Genomic DNA, 27,415 nt, shown 5'->3' with positions numbered 1-27,415 from the left:
GAGTTTTACAAGTGAGAACAAAACCAATAAAAAAGGTTTATAAATAAACTGTTACATGTTCTCTCCCAAACTTGCCTGCACTTTCTCTGAGCCAAGTATCCTCAGAAGTTCCATCCTGGTATTTATTTGTTTTACCACAGAGGTTTACCAGCTCAACTTAGAACAAAGAATGATGTCTGTGCAAAGTTGAACCTCAGCTTTATCTCCTCAAATACTTCAAAATGTGAAGCCAATCTGTTGGGCTTTCCCATAAATCGTCTTTGCTCCGTAAGTGCCGATTTTTTCACAAGCCAAAGGTGTGAGAAACAGTAATGCCCATTCCTTTAGGTGCTTTCTTCATACTATTTTACAGTCAAGACTCACAGTACATGCCCCATTATCCTGATAAACCCCCAACAAGATTTTTTGCTGTGTAAAGCACTTTTGAACTCCCTGCAAAACCTTTTGAGGCCGCCTCCCCCTCTCTCCAAAGGAATAATGAGACTTTATCTGGAAAAGTTGTTATCCTCAACACAAACTGAGTGTGTTTCATCCAAAAAGGTTGCACAGGCCAGTCTGTTGCTTTTCCCCCGCACCATTCTGGAATTCGTTGCTTCCCCTTAAGATTTGGCATTATTCAAACTTGCACATAGATGTGAAGGGAGCAGCAGCTCCTCCTCCGTTACACTGGCCTTGGGGGCCATTTCTTTTCCATCCTTTGGGCAGATTAGAGTCATACTCACTGTGAGTCATGCAGGGTGGGTGGATGTCTACACAGGGTGTGGTGGGTGAGGGAACCTACTGGCGCTTGCGGCTGCCAGTGGAGGAATAAAGCATCTATAATTTGGCTCCAAATTGCATAAATATAAATGACTGGATGGGGAGCTTTTATTATTATCATACAGTTAAAAACAACTCTTATGTCCTCTCATTTGGGAGTGTGCACGTGGTGGAAACCGTTGATACTGAAGCCTATCAGCAGCGTCACATGAAAACGATCAGTACTCCTAATCTGAGTAGTAAACAGGAAAAGCATAAACTGATGCTGAAACGGCTGCATAAAAAAAGCAGAGCAGCTTTTTGCGCAAAGATTGCGGTCAGTTAAAGTCACACTGACACTAGCCTTCTGCTTTTGATTTTAAAATATACTGTGAATGTTGTAAAAATACTGCTTGGTTATGTAATAACACAGTTGCTGGAGCCATAGCATATAGATTAAATGCTCCGTTTCGTCTTCCAAAATGTGCGCCAGATGCGTTCCAGATGCGGCAGGATTGATTTGTAGCCCACAATAGATCAGCAGCCCCCGAAATGGCTGCACTCCTGTCCAAAAAGCAGGAAAGAAAGGGGAGGGGGGGTCCCACCTCCCAAAACACTCCATTTCCACCTCCTCCCCAAAACTTTGCCAGTTTCGAAAAGTGGTGACTAAAGCAGCGAGCAACAGGAGGAGCAGGGGGAGTTCATCACTTTTCTTTTTCACTCTCGACTCTCTGTGTCTGCTGGGCTGAGACTGACAGCTTAATTGGTTCCCTCAGGCGCTCTTTTCTTTCTCGTCTTCAAATTCAGCTTTTCGTGCCGTCTGCCACACCTGCCTGCCAAGCTGCAGCGCTGATGGGCGCGGCTGGGACCGGTGCCCAAATCTCTGTTTTGACTTGCCTGGGAAAGTTGAGCGAAAAGGCACAATAGGATCGAGGACTTTAAGAACATCCCTGCACGGCGCGTCAGCTTCACATAAACACATTGTTCCTTAGGTGGCTCAGTCGCTCCATCCTGCGAGGAGTCCGTATTTGATTGGTACTTGTTGGAAGCGGTTGAAGGTATGGATTTTAACAATGCAGTGCGTTGGAATAACCTGGAGGCTTAAAAAAAAAAAAAAAAAAAAAAAAAAAGAAAGTTTAAGCTGGATGTTGCGGATGTTTCTTCCCACCTGGCTGCTGCATCTCTGCACTAACAACTGCGCTCTGGGAGTTTGGTGATGGGCTGTCAATCTTTTTTATGCCTGTTTATAGACTGGAATTGCTGTAGTCTTAAAAGTTCTGCACACATACTTGTTGGCTTATATGTACAATCCAGTGGGGGTTTTTTTGAGATCATTTTTCACCTATAAGGATCTCAGGATAGTTTTACACCTACTACTTTTGCGGTGCTATTTAGATCCGTCTAAATATACTAGAGGCTCCGGGCTTTCTGAAGCACCAAGCTTTAATTGACAACAGCCTATATTTGCTGCTCAGATCAGTTACAGCCTATGATAAGCAACTTTTTTTTACAAGCTTCAGTGAAACGATAACAAGGAGTGGATTTATAGGGCACATAGATGTTCACTTTTTACTTTTGTCACAGCAGTATTTGTATAAACTACAGAAATGTTTTAATGGTTACAGGTAGAAAGTGTGGTTTTAGTGCCACGTGCAAGAAAAAAGAACAAAAGGCCATCTTATGAAGTTCCTCTGCTTTGTTATTTCTAAAGAAGTTGAGGGTAGATGAAGCACATGCAGTTAAATGTCCTTGGTTGGCTGGGTGTGGTGAGAGGATGGTCTTTCAGAGTTGAGCTGTGATCCACCAGCCTCTTTTGTTCCTTTGTGAGGTTGCTCTTCAAAGAAACAAAAGTAAATACAAAATCTGTTGAAATCTATAGATGATACTTTTCTGTGGAGGTAAATGTGCGTGGAAAGTTGCCTGCTATGTGCTCTTGTTTCTGGCCTGTTGCAGAATTTCTGTCTTTGCTGTTAGTGCAAGGGGAAACTCCATGGTGGTTTTTAAAAATATGACCAGGACACTGGTGTGATGACATTTTCTGTTTGAAGTGGGATGAAATTTCAAATTAATGCAGTAAACAAGCAACATGATCTTTAACCCAGACCATTCCTAGGAGAACAACTTTGCCCCCCCCCCATCAAATGTTTGCTAAAATGCCTTCTAAACAGGGTTAAGGAATAAACAGATGGCTCAGAATGTACATGACTGTGGTCAACATTATATCATCATCTCACCAGATAAAATGGGATGGACGAGTTAACAAGAAAGATGGACTTCTCGGAAGAAAAGGGTGAGACTTCTGGATTTACTCTGAAGTTTTGGAATTACAGTGCAGACAGACAAATCCACCATTAAATCCCAACACGAAGGCTTGATTCACCCAAAATAGACACACACATTCAATGCCGCTGACAACTTTGATTTGATATGTGCCACTGGAATGTCTCCAGTGAATAGAATTTGATTTAAAATCTCAGAGTCCCATTTTCACAAAGCTCAAAATATGATTTCTTATTTGAAACTGTAATGACAGACTGGTGTAGAGGCTCAAAAATACTTTGTTGCTGCTCAGTTTTAATAGCGTCCTCCTTGCTTGGTGGTGGTTTTGTCTCTCTCTTTGGGGGGCCTTATTATTACTAACATCACTGCATGCCTTCACTGGTCTCACTTTCCATTGCTCAGGGTGTAAGTCATCCTCTGGGTTTTCCTCCATCAGTATCAGTCATAGCTAAATGTTAAAGCACAGCTCATTGTGGCCTAACAACTTCTGACACAGGATGGAGAGGTCAAGCAGGCCCGGATTATACATTTGACCATAACTGAGAGAAACATGTAATCAGCCTCTCTGTCCTTTTGTTTTATTGGCCACTTCTTAAGCAAAATCTACTAAACTTTAGTTATGTAACACTTTTCAAAACCAGTGGTTAGAATGTGCTTTTCAGAGGAGACGGACAAGATAACATGGTTTGGAGGATCATTTTTTTGTTGAGAATTTGTTTGAGGTTTTGCCAGAGTCGAGGAACAACAGCAGCAAAAGCATAACAGGCCTAAAACAGACATAAATCCCTAAAAAGGAAGTAAGGCAGGAGTGAAGAGATGAAAGAAGGAGGACATGAGCGAGAAGGCAGCATGAAAAAAAAGGAATTTTTATCATCTATGGCTGAAGCCAGCAAACTCAACAGGCTGCAGCAGGAGAACAACATGACTCCTGCTGGGACAGGGGTGTTATTAGCATCAAAATTATATGCACATAATTTATACAACCTTTGTTTAATGATCTTTTAATTCCTGCCTACATATATGATGAGTCTGAAGGCTCAAGCTGACATGAGGAGACAGTTTTTGAGTAAAAATGTGTATGAAGTATAAGTATATGAAGAAATAGCGGTTGTAGCGCGTAGGGTCTGGATCATTCTTGAAGGTGGCTTAGTTGTTATTCCCTTGCTACACCTTGTGATAGCAATCGCAAAGTCCACAGTCTGTGGATTAAGCCCTCAAGATGTTTCTAACAGTTTTAGTAAAGGCGTTTTTGCCAAAAAGAATCAAAATACAATGGGAAAACCCGACATGTTACATATCCTCATCTAGTTTAGTTGTTTTAAAATGTATCCACAGTAGTCTGATGAGTGTGATTAGATTTTATGGGAAACAACCTAACCCGATGCCCATAACTTAGCACTAAGTCATTTTGGAATGAATTAATTGTTAGTCACATGTTATTAAGGGCTTATAAGCTGCAACTAGTGCTTAAATGATTGTTTTTTTTTTTAATAGATCACTTAATGCTTTATTTAAAAAAAACTGTAAGCCACTGATAAGAGTAGCATTCGGGTTGGATTCGGTTAGGTGCATGAGTGAATTTTTCTTACTTTATTACATTTGTGGTTCTTAATGTTAGTAAGCAAACAAAGATGTGTCTCAATAATTCATTCAGTGTGCACTGGGGTTAGAAATTATTAACTAATTTCATTTGGTTAAAAACGTGCAAATGTCCTGCTGGAGGAGGACATCAACCAACCTTGCCCTCCAATGATAATTATTAACATCCTATATTGGATCTGGAAATCATTATGAAATAGTCCCTCAGTCATTAGTCCTTAGTTATTGTATATAAATGCCTTTAACAATAAACGTTACTGAACCTTCTGCTGTAACTCTGTGTCATTAACTCAAATCTGGATGTGTAAAGGTCAGTCTAGCCCGCGAGGGGTTAACAGATAGAAACAACATGTCTGTTATTCTGTTTATTCTATTTATTTTTTTTTTTCCATTTATTTCCATAATTTTTCCCTTTATTTTGTTATGTCATGTTATTTCTTCCACAAGAAAAAAAAGAACAGATAATGTACTTGGAAAAAATTACCAGTTCATTTTCCATCTTTTTACGGGTCTTTTTTTTATAGTGAAGTTTGCTGTAATAACTCTCATATATATATATATATATATATGAGAGTTATATATAGCATTGCTGTTATAGAGAGTTATATATATATATATATATATATATATATATATATATATATATAGACACAAACACAGTGGTAATTATTTATTTTTTCTTTTCATCAGTTGTGACAGAAACCGTAACATCCACAACCAGACTGACGTCTCTCCCACCAAGTAAGCCTCTTTGGTCTAGCCCTGTTTGCCTTAATTGTTGTCAGTAAACTACAAAAATAATAGAGTAATTATAGTTCTAAAGGAAGTTCCCAATGAGTAACTGCGTCTTGTGTTTTGCTGTGTGTCTTCTCGTTGCTAGAGGGAACCAGCGGATCAAATCACAGGAATATGTCCAGCAGTGCTGGAGGGCTGGGCTTGGAGAAGAATGTCTTAACCCAGAACAGCAGCAGTGGAACTTACTTTTCTTCATGTGAGAGCAACTTTCCACTTAAAATGGGGAAGCTGCAGTTTTGCTTTGAGATGCTGAATGTCACATTTTCAACCCAAATTAGAAAAGACAATTTCTAGCCAGCGCAGGAAGAATACTTTATTTCTTTACTCCTGTGAAAGCATCTCTGATGCTAGTACTGATGCACTAATTTACAGTGGATAGCATTGCTGTTATAGCAGGTTGAAGAGGAGCTGGTTTACTAAAACTTTATTTTACAGGTGCCACAGACAAACTGTTACTGTAACTAAACTTTAGATGCAAACTAAAGCTACTGTAATAAGGCATTATCTATTCATGCCACTCTATACCTCTGTAAAAAATACCAAATCTTGATATTTTTAACATTACATTAGGATTTGCTCCTGTTGTTATGTAACTATCAATATTCTTATTTAGTTTCTCTGTACAGTTTATGAACACACGATTTCAACAGGTTCAGTTAATCCAAGTGTTGCCTCGTGCGCAACAGGTCAGCTGAACGTGTAGAGGTGCGAACGTTGTCTGCAGATCAGGGATAACAATCATATTCTGCAGATCAACGTGTACAGGAGTTTCAGTGGATCTGTCTTAGCTGTTATTGTACAGTTTCCTCTGGAAATTATTGATTTTTTTAAATAGGAATGGCAATGTTAATAATCCAACAAAAAATTGTCTTTTGCACCACACTGAAATGCTGAATTTGTAGTAAATTGTGTAGCTTCTTCCATGGAAACTCCTCAGGAATATTAGCCAGTAAGTGGAACTGTAAAATGAATCATTATCACACATTTTTTGTGTGTTGTATTTTAGTTTATTTATAGGCATTAAATTATCTGCAGTTTTGTTGCAGTAAAACATGCAATATTTCCTTCTGAGATGTAGTAGAAGCTGGAAATGCCCATGTAAAGTACCAGTATCTCAAATTTATACCTGAAAGATAATAGATAATAGAGATAATAGAGCTTTGGGAAATCGTAATTTTTGAACTCATCCCCCTCCAGCTTCTGTAGGCGTGAACACCGGGAGCTACAGCTCCTCCTCGGGAATCTACCTCGGCGGAGACTCCTCAGGAGGAGGTGATGGAGGTGGGAGCTACATAGATGGAGAAAGCTTTGGAGGTGGTGGAGGAGGAGGTGGAGGCAGCGGGGGCAGTTATCTCGTGAGCTCCGTGTCCAAGGTCCGGTCCAGCTCGTCGGGCGGTGCAAGGAGAGCGCAGACTGCTGGCTCATCAGGAGGCCTGTCGCCAGGTTTCCGGGAGAGGAAACACATATCTAGCCGCTCAGGAGGCTATGACGGTGAGATCCTGATCATAAAACAGTTGGCATCAGTGAGTGAAGGAAGCTGGCACAGCTCAAGGGTGCTGTTTATACTTCTGCTCAAACATTGTGTTTTCTTCTAGGGAGTTCCAGTGCTAATTCCTCTCCAGAATTAACTCGCAAAGATTATGGAAACTATTGTAAGTGAGAATGCTCATATATGTTCTCGTTGCACAACATCTCTCCTGTTTTACCCAAAACATGTGTCTCTGTTTTTTTTCAGGCTCTGGTGCCACAAGAGGGAGAAGCGAAAGCAGAGGTATTCAATAATAGCTCCTCCCTTCATTATTTCTGCACCATCTGACTCAGAATTATCCCGGGTTACTTTTTTTTTATTAAATCAAGATTCCTTTGTCCATTGTGTGTGTCTTGATTTTTTTTTTCCCAGAGAGCGAGATCAGAGTCAGATTGCAAAGTGCCTCCCCCACTGCCTGCAGATGTAAGACCACTTGATCCATTCGCTGCTGTTGTGCAATTCCTCATAAAGCAACAAAGCATCTTATTTTGTTTTTGGTTTTTTTGAGTGCATTCATTCAAAGAACCATTTGCACGGTGAAATATTTTTACTGTGGGGTGTGTTTTTCAAATTATGTGGCTCAGATCTGTAGCTCACACATTCACATTCCACTTCTCACATGCAAGTCCATGAAATTCTAATTTGCAACACATGTTGCTGTTAGTTCCCCAAACAGAATGTATACATCAGCAAAACGAGATGAGGGGAAGCTTAAACAGTGAGGATTGTGCGTTTGTTTGCACTGTCGCCATGTGGAGAAAAGGTTATGGGGCAGATTTTTGGTGGTAGCAACGGCACACATGAGTCACTGTTTGCAGTGAGTCCTATTTTAGACCAAAACTTTGCAGAGCTGGAGCTGTACAGATGATCATCGCTCCCCCTGGTGATTGAAGTCTATATGTGCTCTTACTTATTCTGCACTTTTTCACAGTTAGTCATTGTGAGCCACCTTTAATTCCCCCACACTGCTGTGGTACATTATGTGTTGTGGTGGAAGAAGCACTTTTACTGACTAAAATAAAACAAAAACAACACCACAACACTCAGAGGTGGCATGTAAGTATGCTATTTTGTAGGTTTGTTACTTTTACTTAATAAAAAAAAGTGATACTCAAGTTCATATATCTATTATCGCTTGCATATACGTAACTATTTCAAATTAAAATACTTTGAATAAATTAGGGCCACTTTTACACTGTGATATTGTTGTCTAACTACATGTTAGATATTTATATTATTGATTATACCTGCTTTCTCACACACAGAGACCACTATCTAATTCAAAGGGCTTCCTTATAGTTGCTGCTGATTTTCTAGCTCAAATTCACATTGAAAATAATTTCTTAGAGACACATATGCATTGTGGTTTGTTTGTGCATATGCGGTTCTGCAGGGACAGAGTTGGATGACGTGAAGAAACTGCTGAAGGGACGCTCTAGCAGCGTCAGCCCCACTCGCTCCTCCAGCGCCTCCATCACCCTGCCTGTCCCTAAAAAGGCCAGTGTGGAGACCAAGACCATCTCAGTGGCCTCTCAGTCAGGTATTTACAGTTACTGCAGTGCTAAACTTTAATTTATAGTTGCAGATTCTGGTAGGGGAACATCTGTAACACTGGTAGAAATATTCAGGGTTTTATTGGAAAGTCATTACATGTTGGAGAAGTATCACAGGGAACATGAGGGTGGTTGTATTTGTTAGGGTTTTCAGTCAGATCTGTAATGATTTTCTCTGTGTGACTTACAGTGTCTCTTTGTACAACATAAGACATTAATATGGAATAAAGAGGGGAATATAACATTAATAAAAATGTATGTCAGGTTTTGTCCAGTATGGACCACTTCTTTATTAGTCTGACTGTGGAAACAGGTTAAAAGGATTAAACTGTTTAACAGACTTCTTTAGGGGCCTATGATGCTGAACTCTGGAACAAATATTGTAAAAAATCAAAAAATGGTAAATAGACTGGTAATCATAGAGCGCTTTTCTACTCTGAGCATTCAAAGTGGGTTTTTTTTCTACAAGCCACACATTCATACAGCACTTTATTCTGTGCCTTTAAGCTCCTTTTAACTATCACACATACACTCTGACGGATCCATCAGGGGGGAATTAGGGGTTCGGTATCTTGTCCAAGGACACTTTGACACAAAGACTGAAGGAGCTACCAACTTACTGACTGGTGGACGACACACCTCCTGAGCCACACATCACATACACAAAATAGAGCAAAATCAAAACTAGAGACAATTTGTAAATGTTTGTCTTTGTGTCTTTGTCTCTTTTCTCTCCTACAGTTTCAAGTTCTTTTGGCTCTGGTGTGAGATCACCTGGGTTCAACACCATTGATTTATCAGGCCTGTATGATACCAGTCTGACAACTGGAAAGCTTGATAAATCAAGCCAGTATGACATCACAGACAAGTATGATACTGGTGTCAAATCAATCCATTATGATGGTAGTCTTAAATCAGGAAAGTATGATACTGGTGTGAGGTCAGGACAGTATGATATCAGTCTGAAATCAGGACAATATGATACTGGCGTCAAATCGACCCAGTATGATGGTAGTCTGAAATCGGGACAGTATGATACTGGTGTAAGATCAGTTCAGTACGACACCACTGTGAGATCAGGTCAATATGACACTCTGGACTCCGTGGTGCTCCCCACTTTCTCCTGGTCCACCTCCACGCTGCCATCCACCTCCACCACGGTAGTTGCTGGCAACACCAGCAGCTACACGTACCAAACTGGGCAGGTCAGCACCAACAACATGGCTGGAGGCTTTGCACCATTCAGCCCCACCTCTCCATCATCCCTGTCAGGTAAGGCCAAATGTTCCAGGATATATAACATGGATATACCGTCACTACACATACTTACATATAAATAAATAAACATATGAATGAGCAAACAGGCACATTATAATAAATTGTACATTATCCATTAAAATTAAGATTAAATTAAGATTTTCAAGCTCTTATCATGTCAGTCCTGAAGGTCTGTGTTGTTGAAATCTGAATATTCAGACTGTTTTGTGGTCACATATCATCATGTGTAACCTTATAAATTCATTTCAACTGATATTTTTGAAGTTTGGACTGTCCAAAAATTTGCAATATTTGCTATTTTCTGATATTTTATAGCTTTAATGATGAATCTGTGTCACTCCTTAGATAAAAATATGCTGAGTGCTATTTGTGTCCAGTGTTGGGAGGTAGTGAATTATATGTATTTAAATGTATTTCCAGTAGTTCTTTTTCATCAGTTTTGTCTAGTCAACTACTGAAACTACTTTGGGGCCATGAATGGAAACAAATGATGTTTTATTTCTAGGTTAACATTGCTTCTCTACTGTGAACTCCCTTTGTCCAACCGTGCCTCATTTCTCTTTCATTCTGACCACTGTGCTGTGAAGACATGTCCACGCAGTGCATTCATCAAGCAGCCACCAACACAGGCTTGACCTCTTTGCAGTTTGCATATTAAAGGGTGGCCACTGCTCAGTGCTCAGACAGCAACATCATCATCATGGATAAACCTCCTTAATCTCAGCCTCAGGAAAATCATTATGGCCATACTCATGAATTGATTAGACTGCAGAACATTGTGTACAAAACCAAATTCCAGCACTTTACCATTAATAGAGGGGTGTTTCATTTTCTTTCTTTCTTAAGTAGTTTTAGTTTAAAGTTGTCCTTATGGTACCTTTGCTGTGGTTCAAGTTCCTCCAGTGTGAAGTAATTGGTAGTTAATCAAATCTCTGCTTCTGTGTTTATAGTTTACGGCTTTCAGAATAATCTGGCACCCACCTCGGGCAGTGTGCTCACCACCAGTGGAGCCAATGTAAATGCTAGCCTTGGAGGTAAGAAAGCATGGTTTCCAGTCTTTTTTGCTCTCAATAATAATTATAAATACATATTGCATATAAATAAATGTTCATCTGGGTCTTTGTATTAACAGGATATGGTGTTCAGAAGAACGTGTCAAATGGTGGGAGTGCCATCAGCACTGGAGTCTCTGCAAGTAAGCAACAGTTTAAATCCCCCCGTATCTGATAAAAATAATAAAAACTGATCAAAAATGAATTCCTGACTGTCTTGTTATCAGCCACTAGATCTCAAACTGATGACACCTACAAGAGAGACTATAAGTTTGTGGTCTCTGAAAAAGAGAACGTTCCAGCCAAAAGGGAAACAGATATGCTCATTCTGGCAAAAGACACCGGCAAGCAGTTTACCAGCAGCAGCGTTCATGTAGGAGGAGGTGAGGCTCACACGCAGTGCCCCCTAATGGGAAAACACAGAAGTTATTGTCTTTATTTAAATTTCTCAACTTTGTTGCCTTGACACGTATTTAATTAAGCAACATTTTTAGCTTAACAAGCAGAAGATATTACAGTTTGTCATTGCGTGTTTTCATTTTATCTCCTTAAACAAAAGGGAAAAAAAAATGAAAAAATGCATGTTATTTCTATTTTTGTAGGGTCGCTGTCTGGAGACTCAATAAAAAAAGAGAAGCTTATTTCGAGCTACGGCGAAACGGCCCAACTGAAGACAGAGACGGGCAACTCTTACTGTGAGAGCGCCTTAAAAACATCTTTAAAGTGACTGAGTTAAAAAACAAACAAACAAACAAAAAGACAAAATGGTGATGCTTATTTATATCTTCAACAGATGGTTCATCTGGAGTTGTAATGAAAGACAAAGCCACCTATGCAGGTACGTATCACTGCATGCACACAGTATGAACAAAAATATCCGGCCACTCCTCCTAATCTTTGAATTCAGGAGTTTTCAGTCCCATTACCACAGGTGTATAAAATCAATAAGCACCCATGCATAAATACATAGACTGACATAAATACTGTCACCTTAACTGGCACAGTGATGAAAATTTTAGTGTTTAGTGTGTATGTTTGGCTTTAATCTCATCACTCTTTCTGTAGAAATTCACAGGGACAGCGGCATCTTTGGAGGTGGAGGACTATGCTGTTGTTCGGACTCGTGTTGCTCCTGGTGGAAGTGGCTGCTGGGCCTTCTCCTCCTCTCCTTGCTCTTGCTGGGACTCCTGTTTGGCCTCATTGCTTTGGGTAAGATTGAATTGTGCAGCATTATGAGATTTACAGGGTACAATAAACTCCCCCAGCCCAAATACCACAGATAAGGTTATACCTCAGGAGTCGGAAGGCGCAGTTGCTGGAGCTTCTATGCTGTGAAGACTCGGGGAGGGGCTGTTTTTGAACCAATAAAATGTGCTTCAGCCTTTACAGGCTGGTGAGCATGATTTCACAGAGCTGAGAGACAATAAGTGTACTTCCCTCCCTGGAAATGTGATCTCTTGGTACCGTCCCACTCCCATAAAGTCTGGCATTCATTCATTGTCCAAAGACCAGCTCTGGAAATTGTTGCTGAGTGACATCAGAGACTCTAGTTTGCTTTGCTGTTGTGGGTTTACCCTGATAAAAATATGATATCAGAAACTAAAATATAAAAACATTTGCAACTTACATTAAAGCATGCACAACCTGTTGAGAATCTGCTAACTGATGCACATCTGGTTGTCTTAGTACAATACATGTTTACATGTTTATTTTCAAGGAAGTTAAAAAAAAAAAAAGCAAACTTTAGTACACTTTTTAGAGTGTGATATACACTTTGAAAAATTAATAATTTCTGCATTTCTATGGCCACAGAGAAACAAAAAGTTGTAACCCTATTATTTTTGTTTTCACTGTCTCTACATGCCAGGATAAATAATAGCTGTTTTTTATTTGGTTTTAAATGATTTTAATGCTGCCAGTTTTCCATATATAGTTTACAAACTGAGTCTTAAGTGCCACATTAAAGACACTGTAGAGTTCATCCATTTGTTTCTGCACTCTGGATTTTGAAGCTTTAGGTGAGTGTTTTGGCCTCCTCCATTTAAGAAGTTGGAAGGCTAAGTGATCAACTAACGCTGGCTAACTTGGTTAGCAAGCTGCATTCATAAACTGTACGGTTGCAGTACGCAATCACACATATCTGCTACTCAGTGCCAAGTGACACAATAATAAAACACTCAGATTTCACTCATCAAAACTGATGCACAAACTTCTAGGTTTGTACGTGACACTCAGAAAGCTAATATTATAGCTCTGCTGTACTTTAAATAGCACCAATGCCACAAACCTGGCCCAGAATTCAGGTTTTTAGCACTTTTGTGTTGGCTTTTTTTCCCTCAGCCACTTGCTGGCAACATAATGCCAGTCTGACAAAAGGGGGGTTGCAGTTCTATACCCATACTAACTGCTGATTACATGTTTTTGTCATTAAATATTTAGTCTATAGTAGTGAAAAAGAAAGATAATACTTTACATTTCAGAAGCTGTACCAGAGACTATTTCTACTTTAAAACCAAACATTTTTTTCTTTTGTTGATTACCTGATCAACTAATTGATGAACTGATTATTGATTATAGCTCTAGTGTATATGTTTAAGGTGATTTTTGTTACAGTACAGATATAGTACCCATATTTTCTCATATCTTTTCTCTTTTTTGTGTTTATTCTTGTTTTCATGTGCGGCCATTTAGATTGAAAAAGTGATTTTCCTGATCAGAGTTATGTTTTGGAATGCAATATTGTTATAATTAATGAATAAATGCAACAGAGAGGAGCTTATTTACATTAAAATGAGGTAAACAGTTGCTAAAAGTAGACTCATCTGCTTACCTTGTTCTCAGCTGAGGATGTGAGAAAGCTGAAGAATCGAGTGGCGACCCTGGAAGCTGAGTCATCGGTCATTAACGCCCGAACCAGTCGGCTGTCTTCCAATGATATCTATGTGGGTGGTGGTGGTGGTGGTGGTGGTATGGGCACGGACAACACATTACATGTGGGCAGAGGAGGTGGAGGCTCAAGTTCCAGAACAGAAATTGGGATTGCCACAGGTGCTGGCAGCTCTGGTGGTAATGACATCGGCCTTGGAGGAGCTGCTGATACTTCTGGTGCCATTGGTGCTGGAAGAGCTCGTACCAATTTCAGCAGCAGCTCCAGCAGCAGCTCCAGCAGTACTGGAACAAGTTACAGCGTTGGGAGTGCTGGTACCAGTCAAAGTGGCAGCTTTGCTGAAACTGGTACTAGTTATGGTGGCGGCACCGGTGCTGGCACTGACCTCAGGATCAGCGTGAGTGGAGGACAGATAGATGCTGCTGCTCTTCAGCTGGCCATGCAGCACATGTTAAGGGCTGAGATGCAATCACAGGCATTCAGAGGTATTACATACACACACATGTACGTACACACACACAGGCACACACACTATATTCACTGAATTGTTTTCCTTTCTCAGCCTATTTAGCATCCTCAGTTCAGGGGGAGAGAGGATTGCCTGGACCTAAAGGTGAAATAAATATTAAATATTTGTTATTTAATTAAATATAAAAGTAAAATACTGTTTTGGGATAATCAGAATGAGCTGCATTTAATCTAAAATTTAAGCCTGTTAATTTTTTTTACTCTATTCAGGCGACCCTGGAACTAAAGGTTTGGAAACAATATCTCTTACTTACAGAAGTATTTTATTTTCAGACTTATCAGAGTAAAATTCTTCCCTTTTTCTGCTCTCACTTCTCATGTGTTTTACTTTTTACAGGAGAGCCTGGTTTCTCTGGCACGCCAGGTGAGGAATAATGACTAACATTTTCTTTTCGTCATCACTAGAGCCCATCATTCATCTGCAGGCTGATATTGTCGGCTGATATTGGCTATTTGCAGATCTATCAGAATCAGAAATTACAACAGCTGATAAAACAGTAAAAAGGAGACAAACACCCTTCAACCATGTTATGAGTGTTGATGTTGCATAGTTTGTACACCAGAGGGCACAACACCAAGTAATCTGAGCAGACTGGAAATCTGTTTATGTTTCGTGTGTCTGAAAGAAAGGAAAATCAGCCAATTTAAATACAAATGCAAATTATGGGTTTTTAAATCACCAAATATTGGTATTGGTCTCAGTCTTAAAAACTGGGCTCTAGTCATCACCAGTATCTTACATTTTTCTTGGAACTATTGTGTGACATTGTGATGTTTGTGATGTGATGTTTTATTGACTGTGACTGTAACCTCAGGTCCTCCAGGTGCAATGGGACATCCAGGCCCTGAAGGTCCTAAAGGACAGAAAGGAAGTCAAGGTACACAGAATATTTTGTGTTAAACTACATGATGTAACTGTTCAGCTAAGTTAGAGTCACTGATTATCTGTGTGTTAAATGTGTGATCAGGTGAACATGGACCTGAAGGGCCGCAGGGTCTCAGAGGTCGTGAGGGCCAAGTTGGCCCAAGAGGTGAGCAAGGACCTCCGGGCTTTGGAATTAAAGGTGACAGAGGTATGGCTCAGACTCCCATCAACCAAAGATCTTGTTTAGTTTGACTCAGAAACAAAGTGTCTGCAAGATCCTATATGTTTGGCTTTACAGGCAGTCATGGAGATCCTGGGGTTCCTGGGTCTGTGGGACCTATCGGCCCCCCTGGACCAAAAGGTGAGATCAGTGAAGTGGAGCTTTCACTTTTAAGCACGCAAACAAACAAAAACTCTTAAGAGTTAATGAATGGATGGATGCTTGATGGTGTATGTACTGCATCAAGCAGCAGGTGGCAGTATAGAGTCAGTTGGTGTTGCTGGCTTTACTTATTAAAACAAAATGTTTGCCTTTTTTATTTTTTTCGCAAATCACTGTTTAAATTTTTAAAATATGTTTTAACTGAGAATTTATAGACACTAAACTTTAGATAACTAAAACTCATATATCTCTCTTAATTTCCAAAATGCTTATAGAGCTTTAGCATGAGAAAACTTGGGCTTTATTTTTCATTGCAATTATTTATTTATTTATTCACGTATTTATTCTAGAGCTCATACAGTAGCACTTTAGAGAAATGTAAATTTCAAAGTGTAAACAAAGAAAGAAAGAACAGACTTTCCTGGCATGCTAATGTGAATCAAGTGACTTCTGTCTTATTTATGTCCAAATGCTGTTATAATGCTTAATTATTAATGTTTGTTTCAGGTGCACAGGGACTTCCCGGACTTTCTGGGCCGCCAGGTTAGTGCATTAAATTTAATTCAGTCACCTGCTGAGAAGAATTTATCAAATGTGTTGGCACCAGCTGAAAACAGTATCATCAGTGTTTTAACTTAATTTCTGCCCTGTAATATGAACTGCTTTGTTACAGGTCAGCCAGGTAATCAAGGTTTCCGCGGAGAGCAAGGACCTCCTGGGCCTAAAGGTGGATTTCAGAAACACTGTTCACCTGCTAAATATAGTGAAATCCATAGCTAAATAATTTAATTTTTATATTCCATAATGTCACTTAGAGTCCCTCTTCTTACTCTGCAGGTGACAGGGGGCTTCCTGGATTCCAGGGACTTAAAGGTTTGTTGTACCTCACTGTCAGGATTTTAAAGGAATCTTTGTGTTACTGAACATCTCTGATCAGAGTTTAATCCGTTGTTTATTTCAGGTGAACCTGGTGACAAAGGTCCCAGAGGTCTGCAAGGTCAGCACAGCTTTGTGAATTAAACTTTTTTCTTTTTTTTTTTTTTTTGCTGATGCCAAATTAGCACATTTTAAACCCTGTACAGTCTCTGTAAATTTTCTGATCCACTTATTTAACTTCTTAGGTGAAGCTGGTTTACCAGGTGTGGCCGGGCCAGCTGGAGAAAAAGGCTCCAAAGGATCAATAGGTGAGTCAGAGGACATCCAGCCCCAGATAGCACATTTTAATTGATTGACACTCCGATTGTGGTTCTGTGCTGGACTATTTCCTGATGTTTGACCTGGTTGTCTGGAACCTGCTCAAAATGTTGAATTCTTGCAGTAACAGGAACATTAACAAGAGAACATCTTCTGTCAAAGAGGAGTGCTAATAAAGTTTCTTTTGACTGTGGCTACAACTTATTACACATTCATCAGCATGTGCATTTATGTTTAAATAAATTAAATATAAATAAAATGTTTTCTGCTTTTTTTCTCATCAGGACTCGCTGGACAAGATGGTGCAAAGGGATCAAGAGGTAAATATGTACACTATATAGACAAAAGTACTGGGCCACCAACACATTACACCCACAGGAGCTGCTCGGCCATGCCACGAAGCTCCCGATGCACAACTTTTGTGCTGATGTTAATCCCAGAGGAGATTTGGAGCTCTGCAGTTACTGAGACAGCAGCGCGTTTGCGACGTTTATGCATTATGCACCACAGAACTCAGCGACCCCGCTCTGTAGAACAGAATAGAACTTTATTGTCATTATACATACAATGAAATTAATCATTATACATACAACGAAATTCTGTTCAGAACAACCATCCAAGAGGAGGACAGACAAGACTAACATAGGGGAGATGGGTGTCTGCAGCCGCTGCCACTAGGGGCGCCACTGGTACAATCAATCCCCAGAAAAAGGAAACAGACACACACAGGGTAGTTAGGTTAAAAAAAAAAAAATTCATCTCAGGGTCCAAAAAAAAAACCATCTTAAGCAAAGCATATATTTAAAGTTGTTGAGTTTAAAGTTGTTATGGTTCCTAAATGCTCCCACTTTACAATAATACCACTTAGTCTTGATCATGGGATACCTAGGAGGAAAGAAATTTCACAAACTGACTTGTTGCAACGGTGGCGTCCCATTACAATACCACGCTCAAATTCAGTGAGCTCTTTAGAACAACCCAATCTTTCACAAGTGCTTTAAAAGATATTATCTAAATAAGATTACACAACAGCTATAGCTAAAATTAAGGAATTTCTTTCATGCAAGTTTAATCAGAATAAATTCATAAAATCATAAATCCTATTGCTATTCTTTGTCCCCAGGTGACCAAGGACCCACTGGGCCCCCTGGACTCAGAGGTCCAACTGGACCTCCTGGGGATACTGGACCTCCAGGTAAGGTTGCTGCACTGACACAGCATCTTTAACATCATTAGCAGATAATATATTTACATATGTTTGTGTCATTTCCCTTCTGTAGGAACACCTGGGCTTCAGGGACCACGAGGTACAACTGTGCTATTAATACAACTCTTGTTGTAGTATGTTATTAACTTTCTGGAGTGACATTTTTAATGCTATCCACACTGACAATGTACTTATATCATTTTTTAGGGATTCCAGGAAATCCAGGACAACCTGGTGCCAAAGGTACAGCTGCCTGTGTCAGCTTTCACTGCTTCTTTGCTGTTGATTATGAATTTATATACCTTACGTGAGATATGTATGTCTGTTTAAGGTGACACTGGTGAACCAGGACGGATCATCAATGCAGGTAACAGAACATTGTAAGGCATATATTTTAACACACTCTTGATGAGGCTGCAATTTGATATCTGACAAGTCACTTACATTTCCCAGCTGGCTCCACTGCTGTTGGCATTCCAGGACCACCTGGGTCTGCTGGTCCTCCTGGGCCTCCTGGGCCTCCAGGATTATCAGGTCTGACTCTTGACAGCACAAAAAAGTAGCTGGATGACATCCTTGGCATTCTGATAGCATGGATTTCATGATATCTCAATAATTGTTTCAATCTTAAAGTTTTTTTTGTTTTGTTTTTTTTTTTAATTAATTTCCCTCCTCAGGTCCCATCGGCCCTGCTGGTCTGCCTGGCCCAGCTGGTAGGTCATTGTCTTTTTTTTTTTTTTTTTTTTTAACTCTTAATCAACTCTCATGCAGCCCTAAAAGTCTGTGTTTGCCTTCACAGGCCCTAAAGGTGACAGGGGATATAAGGGAGACCAGGGAGAACCAGGAATATCCATAAGAACGAGTGACACTATTTCCTCGAGCAGAGCAGAAAGTGAGTACTTTTGAATGAATTTCTTAAAGCATGCTGTATTTAAGAGCTTGTGATCTAATATTACCTGCTGCAGAATAGATTTAAAGGGAAGCTGTAATAATATTATTATTTTGATACAAGTTTAAGAATGCACATTAAAACCTGGTTCAGTACACTTGAGTGTTTCAGTGGTCAGCTATGACCATTACATTGTAGTGGCTAATGCTAACTTTATTTACAATAGGCAATACTGTTTAACTGACACTACAAAGTCAGTTTGTTGACTTAAATCGATTGCCATTATTAGTTGTCATTTTGTATTTGTGCCTCTTTAGTAAACTTGTTTTTGTTTTTGCTTCAGGGCAGTTCGGTGCCAGTGGTGTTTCGGCACTTCCTGGCCCGCCTGGTCCACCAGGGCCACCTGGGCTTCCAGGACGTCCAGGTAAGTAAGACATTTTAAGTCACAGAAGCAGAGTAGAGGTTTCCAACATATCTTCACTTCCTTCTAAGATGCAAAGAGGAGAAAACCCCTGGTTGTCCGATAGCGCCAGCCTTTGAAATTTTTCTGGCTAGAAGCCTATCTTCTCTGTCATCAAAATACAAGAGAAAGTGATGTATTTCCTTGGAAATTTGATTCAAAAAACAAAAACAACACAGGCTGTGTGCTACAAATAGCTAACTTCTACCCAGTCATATGTAAAGTGCTAATCCCAAAATGTGACCCACTTGCCACTTCAAACTTCAATACAAAAGCAGAAGATTTTTGTTAAAGTAATGAGCAATATCACAAACTGACCACCTCTTATCACCAGTTTGAATTCATTTTTTATATAAATAAATATATTTATATAATATGTAACTGAGTAATTTCAAACTGTTATTACTGCAGCCCACCTGCAGTACCTTCACTGCCCACCAGGGCTGCAGCCCACACTTTGGGAACCACTGGTATAGAACAACTTCATAGTCAGACTGGTCAATCAGTAAAGTTGCTCTTTAACATTAAAGATAACAGACATCACCTTTAATGGTTTTGTAGGATTTGTCTGAAACAATGGAAATTATGTTCTGCTCCCGCATTGTCTAATAATGGTTCAATAGTGTCATCAACTCTTTCTTTTTTTTTTTTATCAGGAGATTCCAGACAAGGACCTCCAGGACCACCTGGGCCTCCAGGCCAGCCAGGCAAGTATCTGTGTCAGTGCTATTGTTACTGTGTGTAAAGCTGATCCAGTCTTCATGTAGAGACTCTTGTTCTTTTTAGGTTATGGAAGACCAGGACCTAAAGGAGACAAAGGGGACCCTGGCTTTGTATCCAGCTCTGGTGGTATGATCTCGCTCTGGTGGTCTAAACTTGTGTTTCATGTAGCTTTGGATTTTACACATTATAAGTAGTACCAGAGTGATGTAACTGACTTCAGCACTGTTCTTCTTACAGGAACATTTTATCCAGGACCACCAGGACCACCCGGACCTCCTGGGCCTAAAGGATCAACAGGTGATTAGACTTTGTAAGCTGGCCTGATCTCTGCCTCTTATTAGCACTTTACCATAACATCTTCGTCTTTATTTTAGGTCCTCAAGGACTAAGGGGATACCAAGGTATGATTTTATCTTTAATTTGTGTGTGTATGTGTGTATTATCCATAATTTTTTACCAAGCATCTGTGCTTGTGACTCTTATATAGCTCTTAAATAACTGTCATTTGTGTCTCAGGTGAACCAGGCCAGCCAGGTGTGCCCGGCTCCCCAGGAAGACCAGGAACCTCGGAGTCAGGTTGGGTCCTCGTTCATTCTACATCACCACATTAAAGTCATTTAAGCCATTTTTACATATGAACTTTGGAGCTAGCAATTGCACAACCTGACACCACACAGTCTTTGAACTGAGCTGGTACACTAAAACAGTATAATGCTACTTCATATGTTTATAAATCAATTCTGAATTACAGTGTCAACATATGCTGGAGGACATGGGCTCCCAGGACCACCAGGTCCACCAGGGCCTCCAGGGCCCCAAGGAGCCAAAGGTAAACCTAACAACACACTTAAATGTGAATGAGATGTGTTTTATTGTCTCTGTGTGTGTGTAAAAACTGTTCCCAATGTGTGTCACTTGACGATAATACTTTTGTTTATCTTTTCTTAGGGGACACTGGAGCTCCTGGGATTCCAGGCGCTTCAAGAGGTAGATAAAATCATGACCAATGTCCTCACTTCTCTTTACAATTATATACAATGTCAAGTGTGTGTTTGTTCTTTAAAGACATAAATAGTCCACAGTGACTTTAAAGCCTAAATCCACTTGTGCTCCACAGGATTTTAACTGCCAGGTCTTTTTTTCCCCAGGCTCAATCTCAGTCACCTCAGGTCCTCCTGGTCCTCCAGGTCCTCCTGGCCCTCCAGGCCTGCCGGGCTCCTTTGCTTCCTCCAGTGAGATGCGCCAGTACATCAGTGACTATTTAAGTAAGTGTCTTTCTGAAGGGAGATCACTTTCAGAGGGAAGAACACAGTATTGATATGTTTTATTTGTGCCATGCAGGTAGATACAGACAATCTGGCGTCCCTGGACCTCCAGGTCCACCTGGACCACCAGGACCCCCTGGAACATACTCAGGCTCTATAGATGACATCTCTGTTCGTGTCATTGCATACCTAAGACGTAAGCATTTGTTTTATTACATTAGTGTGATGAATATGTGTTTCTGAGACACAATCAGTAAACTGGGGCTGCCTCTGTTTGTAATTTCAGGTTCAGACTCAGGGTTCAGTTTGGGAGTTCAGGGTCCTCCAGGACCACCTGGTCCTCCTGGACCTGCTTCTGGTTCCCTGACAGTCAGTGGTCTCATAGCTATGCTTCAGAGTGAGTACAATATATATTTTAGTTGTATCATACCCAGTTTTTCAGCTTTGTACTCTGCACCAAGCTAAACTGTGTCTTTGCTCTGATCTGTCTAGGAGATGATGTGAGGAGATATTTGGCAGGACCACCAGGGCCACAAGGACCTCCAGGACCACCAGGGACATCAGTGGGGCTTTCAGGCAGTTACAGAATAGAGGAGATAGCTACATATGTCTTCAATATCATGAACGGTAAGCAAAGGTTGCACCAGAAAACACTAACCATGTATGTTGCAGCTGGGATTCAATTAATCAGTTTTATGTCATTTACAGAGAGAGGGATTGCTAGAGGTCCACCTGGGCCACGTGGTCCTCCTGGGCTTCCGGGGCCTCCTGGTCCAGGAGGGTCTGGCTTCACTACCGCTACTATTGACTATTCTGCACTGATGAAGAGTAAGAGCATTTTATTTGTTTTTATTAACAGACACTAACACCATCTTTGACTTGGAGAATTAAAGTAACCTGCATGCAGAATGATCTGGATTCAAATCTCCAAGCACATTTTCCAGGAGCAGCATACAGCTTATGAAAGGTTACTCACTCATCTTCTTCCTCATATCTTCAACTTCTTAAGATTCAGATTTCCGTTCATGGATCACATCTGCTGTACAACAAGGTCCTCCTGGTCCTCCAGGTATTCCAGGGCTACCTGGCCCTCCTGGCCCTCAGGGCCCGCCAGGAGTCTCCACTGCTACTGTGTATGGGGCGGGAGGTCGTGGCTACAGTTTGGAGGAAATCCAGCGTTACCTGCAGGGTATGTCTAACAATCCTGTGTATACTGTGAGGTAGGATGATTAATAATCTGATTTCAGATGTTAGATATAGTTGTATTATTTAGAGCAAACTCAGCATTAAAATGTATACACATTGAATATATGGAAAAATAAAACAAATGTCTTAAGACAAATGTTGGACATTTTAGCTCTGTCTCTTTAAGACCACTTTCCCTAAATTTCAACTTTCTCCTGATTGGCTGCCCCTCGCCAGACTTCCCCGAACAGAATTTAGTGTTGCACCTCTTTCTCTAGGGCTCAGATAAAACCTGAGGGGGTTAGAGATGACCATATAAGGAAATCCCTGCCTGAGCTGATGTCAGCTCAGCGCAACAGTAGAAAAAAATCTTCTTTTTATGGATGTTGACTATATGGCTATGTTTACTGGAGTACTAAAATGTGTACTCCACACATTTTAGTATATTACAGAAAATTAGGAAAAATTTAGAAATGCAAAGGACCTCATCTCAAATAAGCAGTCTCTCATGGGATGAGTCATGGTGTTCTGGCTTAGCCTGAAATATATATATCAACATAATGGAGATTAATTTAAGAATACAGTCACTTTGACAATATCTGCTTTCTTCTACTCCTTTTCTTATTTATTTATTCATTCCAAAATGTGGTTGCACATGGTTTCCTCATCTTGCTCTCTATTCTCTCCTAGGTTCTGGGTTTAGAGGTCTTCCTGGCCCTCCTGGCCCTCCAGGTCCACAGGGTCCACCGGGCAGTTACACTGGATCGGTTTCTTACAGTGGGAGCTTCCCTAGGGAGAGCATCCGTGCTGAAGTTCAGCAGTATCTAACCAGTGAGCTTTTAACGTCGCACACAAACACAAATATGAAAACAGCATTCCTAGCAGCGCAGGTGGGAGCAGATATGACAGATAAACATTCTTTCTTACCCCAGCTGACAGTGTTCGTCGTGCCATCACGGGACCTCCAGGGCCTCCCGGTCCAAGGGGTCAGAAGGGAGAGCGTGGAGAGCCAGGTTACATCCAGGGCTATGCACAGAGCCAGAGCTACTCTCAGAGTGACTCTCGCCATGGCATTCAGTACAGTCAGATTGATGTCAGCAAGCTTGCTGAGACATTGGACTACTCCAATGTCGCCATGAAAGTTACAGACTACATCAAGAGTAAGTACATTGAAGGTCCTCAAAACCCTCACCAGTTTTCTAACATTTTTCTGGTAGATATGCTCTTAGAACTACAATTCTCATAATGCTCTGCAAGATTAAAAATTACATATTAGATATGACATTCAATGCATTTGTGGTAGTTGCAGTTTTTTAGCCTTTATATATGTGTTTGTTTTAACTTTTTTGTTAAAAAAAAAAATCCACCATCAAATGGATATTGTAGTATTAGCGATAGCGTAGTGGTTAATATAATAACCGTTACATACATATCACTTATCCCTGGTTCTGCATCCATTACAAACAACCTCTTCAGTGAAGGTTCTACCCTCAGCAAACCTTCAAAAACTGGTAGCGTGTTGCAGATGCATAGAGCCTCATTCTAGTACAGGGACCTTGAGGATTTGAGTACTTCTGACCAAGGCTGATGAAAGACATGCAAATTACTTTATATGACTACAGTGCTTTTTTTCAATAACCTTCCTGCAGATCAGGGCCTACTGCAAGGGTATACGGGTGGCAGTTCGTTGACCACGAATGTGCGAGCTATCCAAGGCCCTCCAGGTCCGCCAGGCCCTCCTGGACCACCTGGTCACAGTCGTGTCTTCTCAACCTACAGCAATATCACAGCTGATCTCATGGACTTCTTCAGAAGTAAATATAGTTTTGAATTTCCATCCACTGTATCAGCAATGGAAAACGGTCTCAACTTCTGTAAGTGTAGCTGGAAAATGCTGCTTCACCTCAACTGAATCTGTTTTTTTCTCCTCGCACAGCCTACGGCACCATTCCCGGCCCTCCAGGAAGCCCTGGACCAAAGGGAGATAGAGGGTACCCAGGACCAAGAGGAGACAAAGGTACACTTAAACAGATTTTATTCAACAGTGCCTACTTTGCAGAGTAATGTTTTAGTGCTGCAACAACCTGAGAGTTTTGTATGCTTACAGGTGATCCTGGGCCTCCAGGTTTACCTGGAATACCAGGGACATATGCTGTCCAAATTCCACATAAAGTGCAAAAGAGGGAAGCAGGTAAGCTATGTTAAAACGTCAAACTATAGAAAAGCAAGTACATTGCATACGCTACTGTTCCAAAGTCTTGAGTCACTCCCCATTTCTTTATATTTTGCTTCAAATTAACCAAACTTAATTTTTTTTAAAGCGGTCTTGTGCCATAGTTCTCCAGGCTTCCTGGAGGTATTTCAAAGTTTTTCTTTGGACATTGGCTGCTTTTTCCGCTCATTTTCAGTGTACCTGACCATTTTCAGAAGAATGTCTCTCTTGTTTTGTTAAGCTACTTAACACTGACCCATGAATCTTTCAAGCATAACAAGGGACCTAAGTCAAAGGAAGAACCAGTGTTGTGTCTACACAACTTGCATCTTTAGGCTCTTCCTTTCCAGCCCCTCAGGTCGTCTTCTTTTCATGTTAAACAGTTTTGTGTTCTGGTCCAAAATGACAGTTCCATTAAGACTCATCATAAAAACTGCAATAACACATATATTATCACTACTTGTTATGTTAGATTTTCTTGTGACCAGTACAAGTTTTGAACTTCCATTTGTCACTTATGGTCTGTATACCTCGTTGATCTAAGGTTATATATCGCAAATTCAGGTTCTGAAAAACATAATTTCTGGATTATTTTTGACTATAAGAAATAATCAGCTGGAACATAGTTACTGTTTATCACAGACTACTTTTGTTCAGCGTACCAAGGACATTTGTTTTGAAACCATTTACATTTTTTACACAGTCACATAAAGTAACACCTGTTGTGTTCCTGGTCCAAAGAGACCAGGAGTATTTTTTTTGTGTACAAAGAAAATTATCCCAGAACTACACTTGACAATTTCACAATTTCTTTTGGAGAAGCTCCTGACCAACAAAGTAGGAGGTGAAGAAATTATAATGTTATGTCCCTCAAGACCTGCAGTCATCTCCAGAACCACTCGCTTCCTTTGGTTCTCTTCAGGAACACTGTCTGTAGGTTTCCCGGTATAATCTGGCATGTTCCAGGCATAGGTTGTCCTGGCATCACATGTTGCCCATATCTTTATGCTTGGCATATACTGTTGTGGAATCTTAGGTCAGTCTAATCAAATTAACATTTTTTCAGAGATAAAACTTTTAAATTGGTTGAATTTGACTGGAACACAACACGGGGGCTAGGAGTCTGTTGCAAAAGCACACTATTTGTTCCCATTTCTTTAGTTGAATCTGTGAAAATGGCAAAGTTAACATTTTGACATAAAATAGTATTTTTGTACCAACAAGGTGATTCTCAACCAGAAACTTGGCATATCAACATGGTGTGCAGTGTGTCCTTAAGAAAAAATTGAGGAAACTGAACAAATAGGGGACAGAAGAAGGTGCAGGCCTAAAAACTATCTACTGCAGGTGGACAGTATAAAAGTCATGTCCTTAAGAAATGAGAAAAAATCCACCAAAGACCTGACACAGGACCTGAGAGATGCATCTGGCCCTTCAATCAGTCCATCTACTGTTTACCGAAGCCTCATGCTCTCAATGGAAGGGTGGCTGTCAAGAAGCCATTCTTAGGGAAGGGAAATGGGGAGCATAAAGTCTGAGGTATGTCAAATTACATAAGAACTTAACTGAAAAACAGTGGCAACAGGTTTGATGGAGTGAATCCAAATGTGAAGGTTTTGGGTCAAATTTTCAATGTGTACAGAGATCGTCAGGAGAGTGGTATAACAGTGTCTACAGCCATTACTGTACTGTAAAACAGGGTGGAGCCTCTGTCATGGTTTGGAGCTGCATTTCAGCTAGTGCTGTTGGGGAACTTGTCAAAAGTGATGGAAATATGAACACAGAAAAGCACCATCAGATTTTGAACCACCATGCAATCCCATCTGGAAATGATCTGATTGGCAACAGGTTTATTTTTCAGCAGACCGTGATCACAAATACCTTTTTACTGCCAATGCAGTAAAAGCATACCTGGATAGAAAAATACACAGCAGAGCACTATCAGTCATGGATTGACGTCCCCAGAGCCCGGACCTCAACATTACTGAAGCATCTCGTCTGAGAACAGAACAGGCAGCCAACATCCTTTGAATGTCCTTCAAGAAGCCTGGAGATCTATTCCTGAAGACTACTTAAAGAAATTGCAAGAAAATTTGCGTAACAGAGTTCAGGCTGTGTTGAAAAATAAAGGTGGTCACACCAAATATTGACTTTCAAGCTTGTTAGAATCATACAAATTCTAATGAGCTTGAAATTGTGCCTTTATTACTGTATTTCCATGCATGCTTGCAGATTTTTCAACAAACCACTGCACCCATTTTCTATTTTCCTAGCAAAATATAAAGAAATGAGGGGTATCATTTTTGCACAATACTATACATGTAAATCACTGCATTGCTACACTACTCTTTTCATCCCCTGCAGGTAATAAAGTGGCTGGTCGTCGTCAGCAGCAGCATCGCCGCCAAGCTGGCAGTGGCTAAAAAGGCTAACATACTACTGGATCACGTCAGATTTCATTTCATTTTCACTCAGCTTTTTTTCTTTTTAGGTGTTTAACTGTACCAGTTTAAGTAGCTAAAATGCTTTTTACTGTTTCCACCTGTAGAAAAGTCAGTTTAACAAAATAAAAGCAGCCAGAAAAATGCATCAGTGTCTTTAAAATGGCTTCAGTAGACAATAAGGGTTTATAGATGCTCGTCAGTGTTTTTCAGACAACCTTATTTTAAATCATGTGGGTGTATAATGTTTACTTTAATTAGAAGCTTGCTTTCAGACTTTTGCTGGGGCAGCTTTGTTTAAGAGAATATATATTTTTAAGCAATAATTAGCAGTCGCTGATATTTTTTTTGCAT

At 40.3% G+C, this 27,415-nt stretch overlaps 1 protein-coding gene across 2 annotated transcripts; it reads left to right on the top strand.

Annotated features, from left to right (window-relative positions):
* Window positions 1–1,408: 1,408 nt before the first annotated feature.
* col17a1b (collagen, type XVII, alpha 1b) lies at window positions 1,409–27,209 on the top strand. Of its 2 annotated transcripts, XM_030748265.1 has the most exons (56): window positions 1,409–1,796; window positions 2,976–3,028; window positions 5,308–5,358; window positions 5,498–5,608; window positions 6,610–6,903; window positions 7,008–7,064; window positions 7,148–7,183; window positions 7,313–7,363; window positions 8,334–8,480; window positions 9,235–9,765; window positions 10,722–10,805; window positions 10,904–10,966; window positions 11,051–11,206; window positions 11,426–11,518; window positions 11,617–11,661; window positions 11,889–12,032; window positions 13,665–14,195; window positions 14,273–14,323; window positions 14,449–14,466; window positions 14,576–14,602; window positions 15,054–15,116; window positions 15,207–15,311; window positions 15,402–15,464; window positions 15,993–16,028; window positions 16,159–16,212; window positions 16,323–16,358; window positions 16,447–16,482; window positions 16,607–16,669; window positions 16,964–16,999; window positions 17,803–17,874; window positions 17,960–17,986; window positions 18,094–18,129; window positions 18,218–18,253; window positions 18,340–18,420; window positions 18,564–18,599; window positions 18,686–18,778; window positions 19,119–19,199; window positions 19,892–19,942; window positions 20,022–20,084; window positions 20,196–20,255; window positions 20,333–20,359; window positions 20,475–20,534; window positions 20,710–20,787; window positions 20,907–20,945; window positions 21,107–21,223; window positions 21,300–21,419; window positions 21,510–21,620; window positions 21,716–21,850; window positions 21,932–22,051; window positions 22,233–22,412; window positions 23,099–23,239; window positions 23,341–23,568; window positions 24,058–24,222; window positions 24,345–24,425; window positions 24,516–24,599; window positions 26,985–27,209. In XM_030748265.1, exons 2-56 carry the CDS (start codon window positions 2,986–2,988, stop codon window positions 27,041–27,043), a joined length of 5,406 nt encoding a protein of 1,801 aa, XP_030604125.1. In that variant the 5' UTR covers window positions 1,409–1,796; window positions 2,976–2,985; the 3' UTR covers window positions 27,044–27,209. The 2 variants fall into 2 exon arrangements, with proteins under 2 accessions (XP_030604125.1, XP_030604126.1); XM_030748266.1 differs by lacking the exon at window positions 2,976–3,028.
* The last annotated feature ends 206 nt before the right edge of the window (window positions 27,210–27,415 follow it).

Source organism: Archocentrus centrarchus, chromosome 15 (assembly GCF_007364275.1).
Source record: "Archocentrus centrarchus isolate MPI-CPG fArcCen1 chromosome 15, fArcCen1, whole genome shotgun sequence".
NCBI lineage: Eukaryota > Metazoa > Chordata > Actinopteri > Cichliformes > Cichlidae > Archocentrus > Archocentrus centrarchus.
Note: the sequence above shows the minus strand (reverse complement) of the source record. Positions and strands in the feature narration are given on the sequence as shown.

Coding starts and splice junctions, on each gene's coding strand:
- col17a1b (XM_030748265.1), top strand. CDS start 2,986: ATGGACGAGTTAACAAGAAAGATGGACTTCTCGGAAGAAAAGG. Junction 8,481..9,234: donor CTCAGTGGCCTCTCAGTCAG/GTATTTACAGTT, acceptor TCTCTCCTACAG/TTTCAAGTTCTTTTGGCTCT. Junction 17,987..18,093: donor TGGGCTTCAGGGACCACGAG/GTACAACTGTGC, acceptor ATCATTTTTTAG/GGATTCCAGGAAATCCAGGA.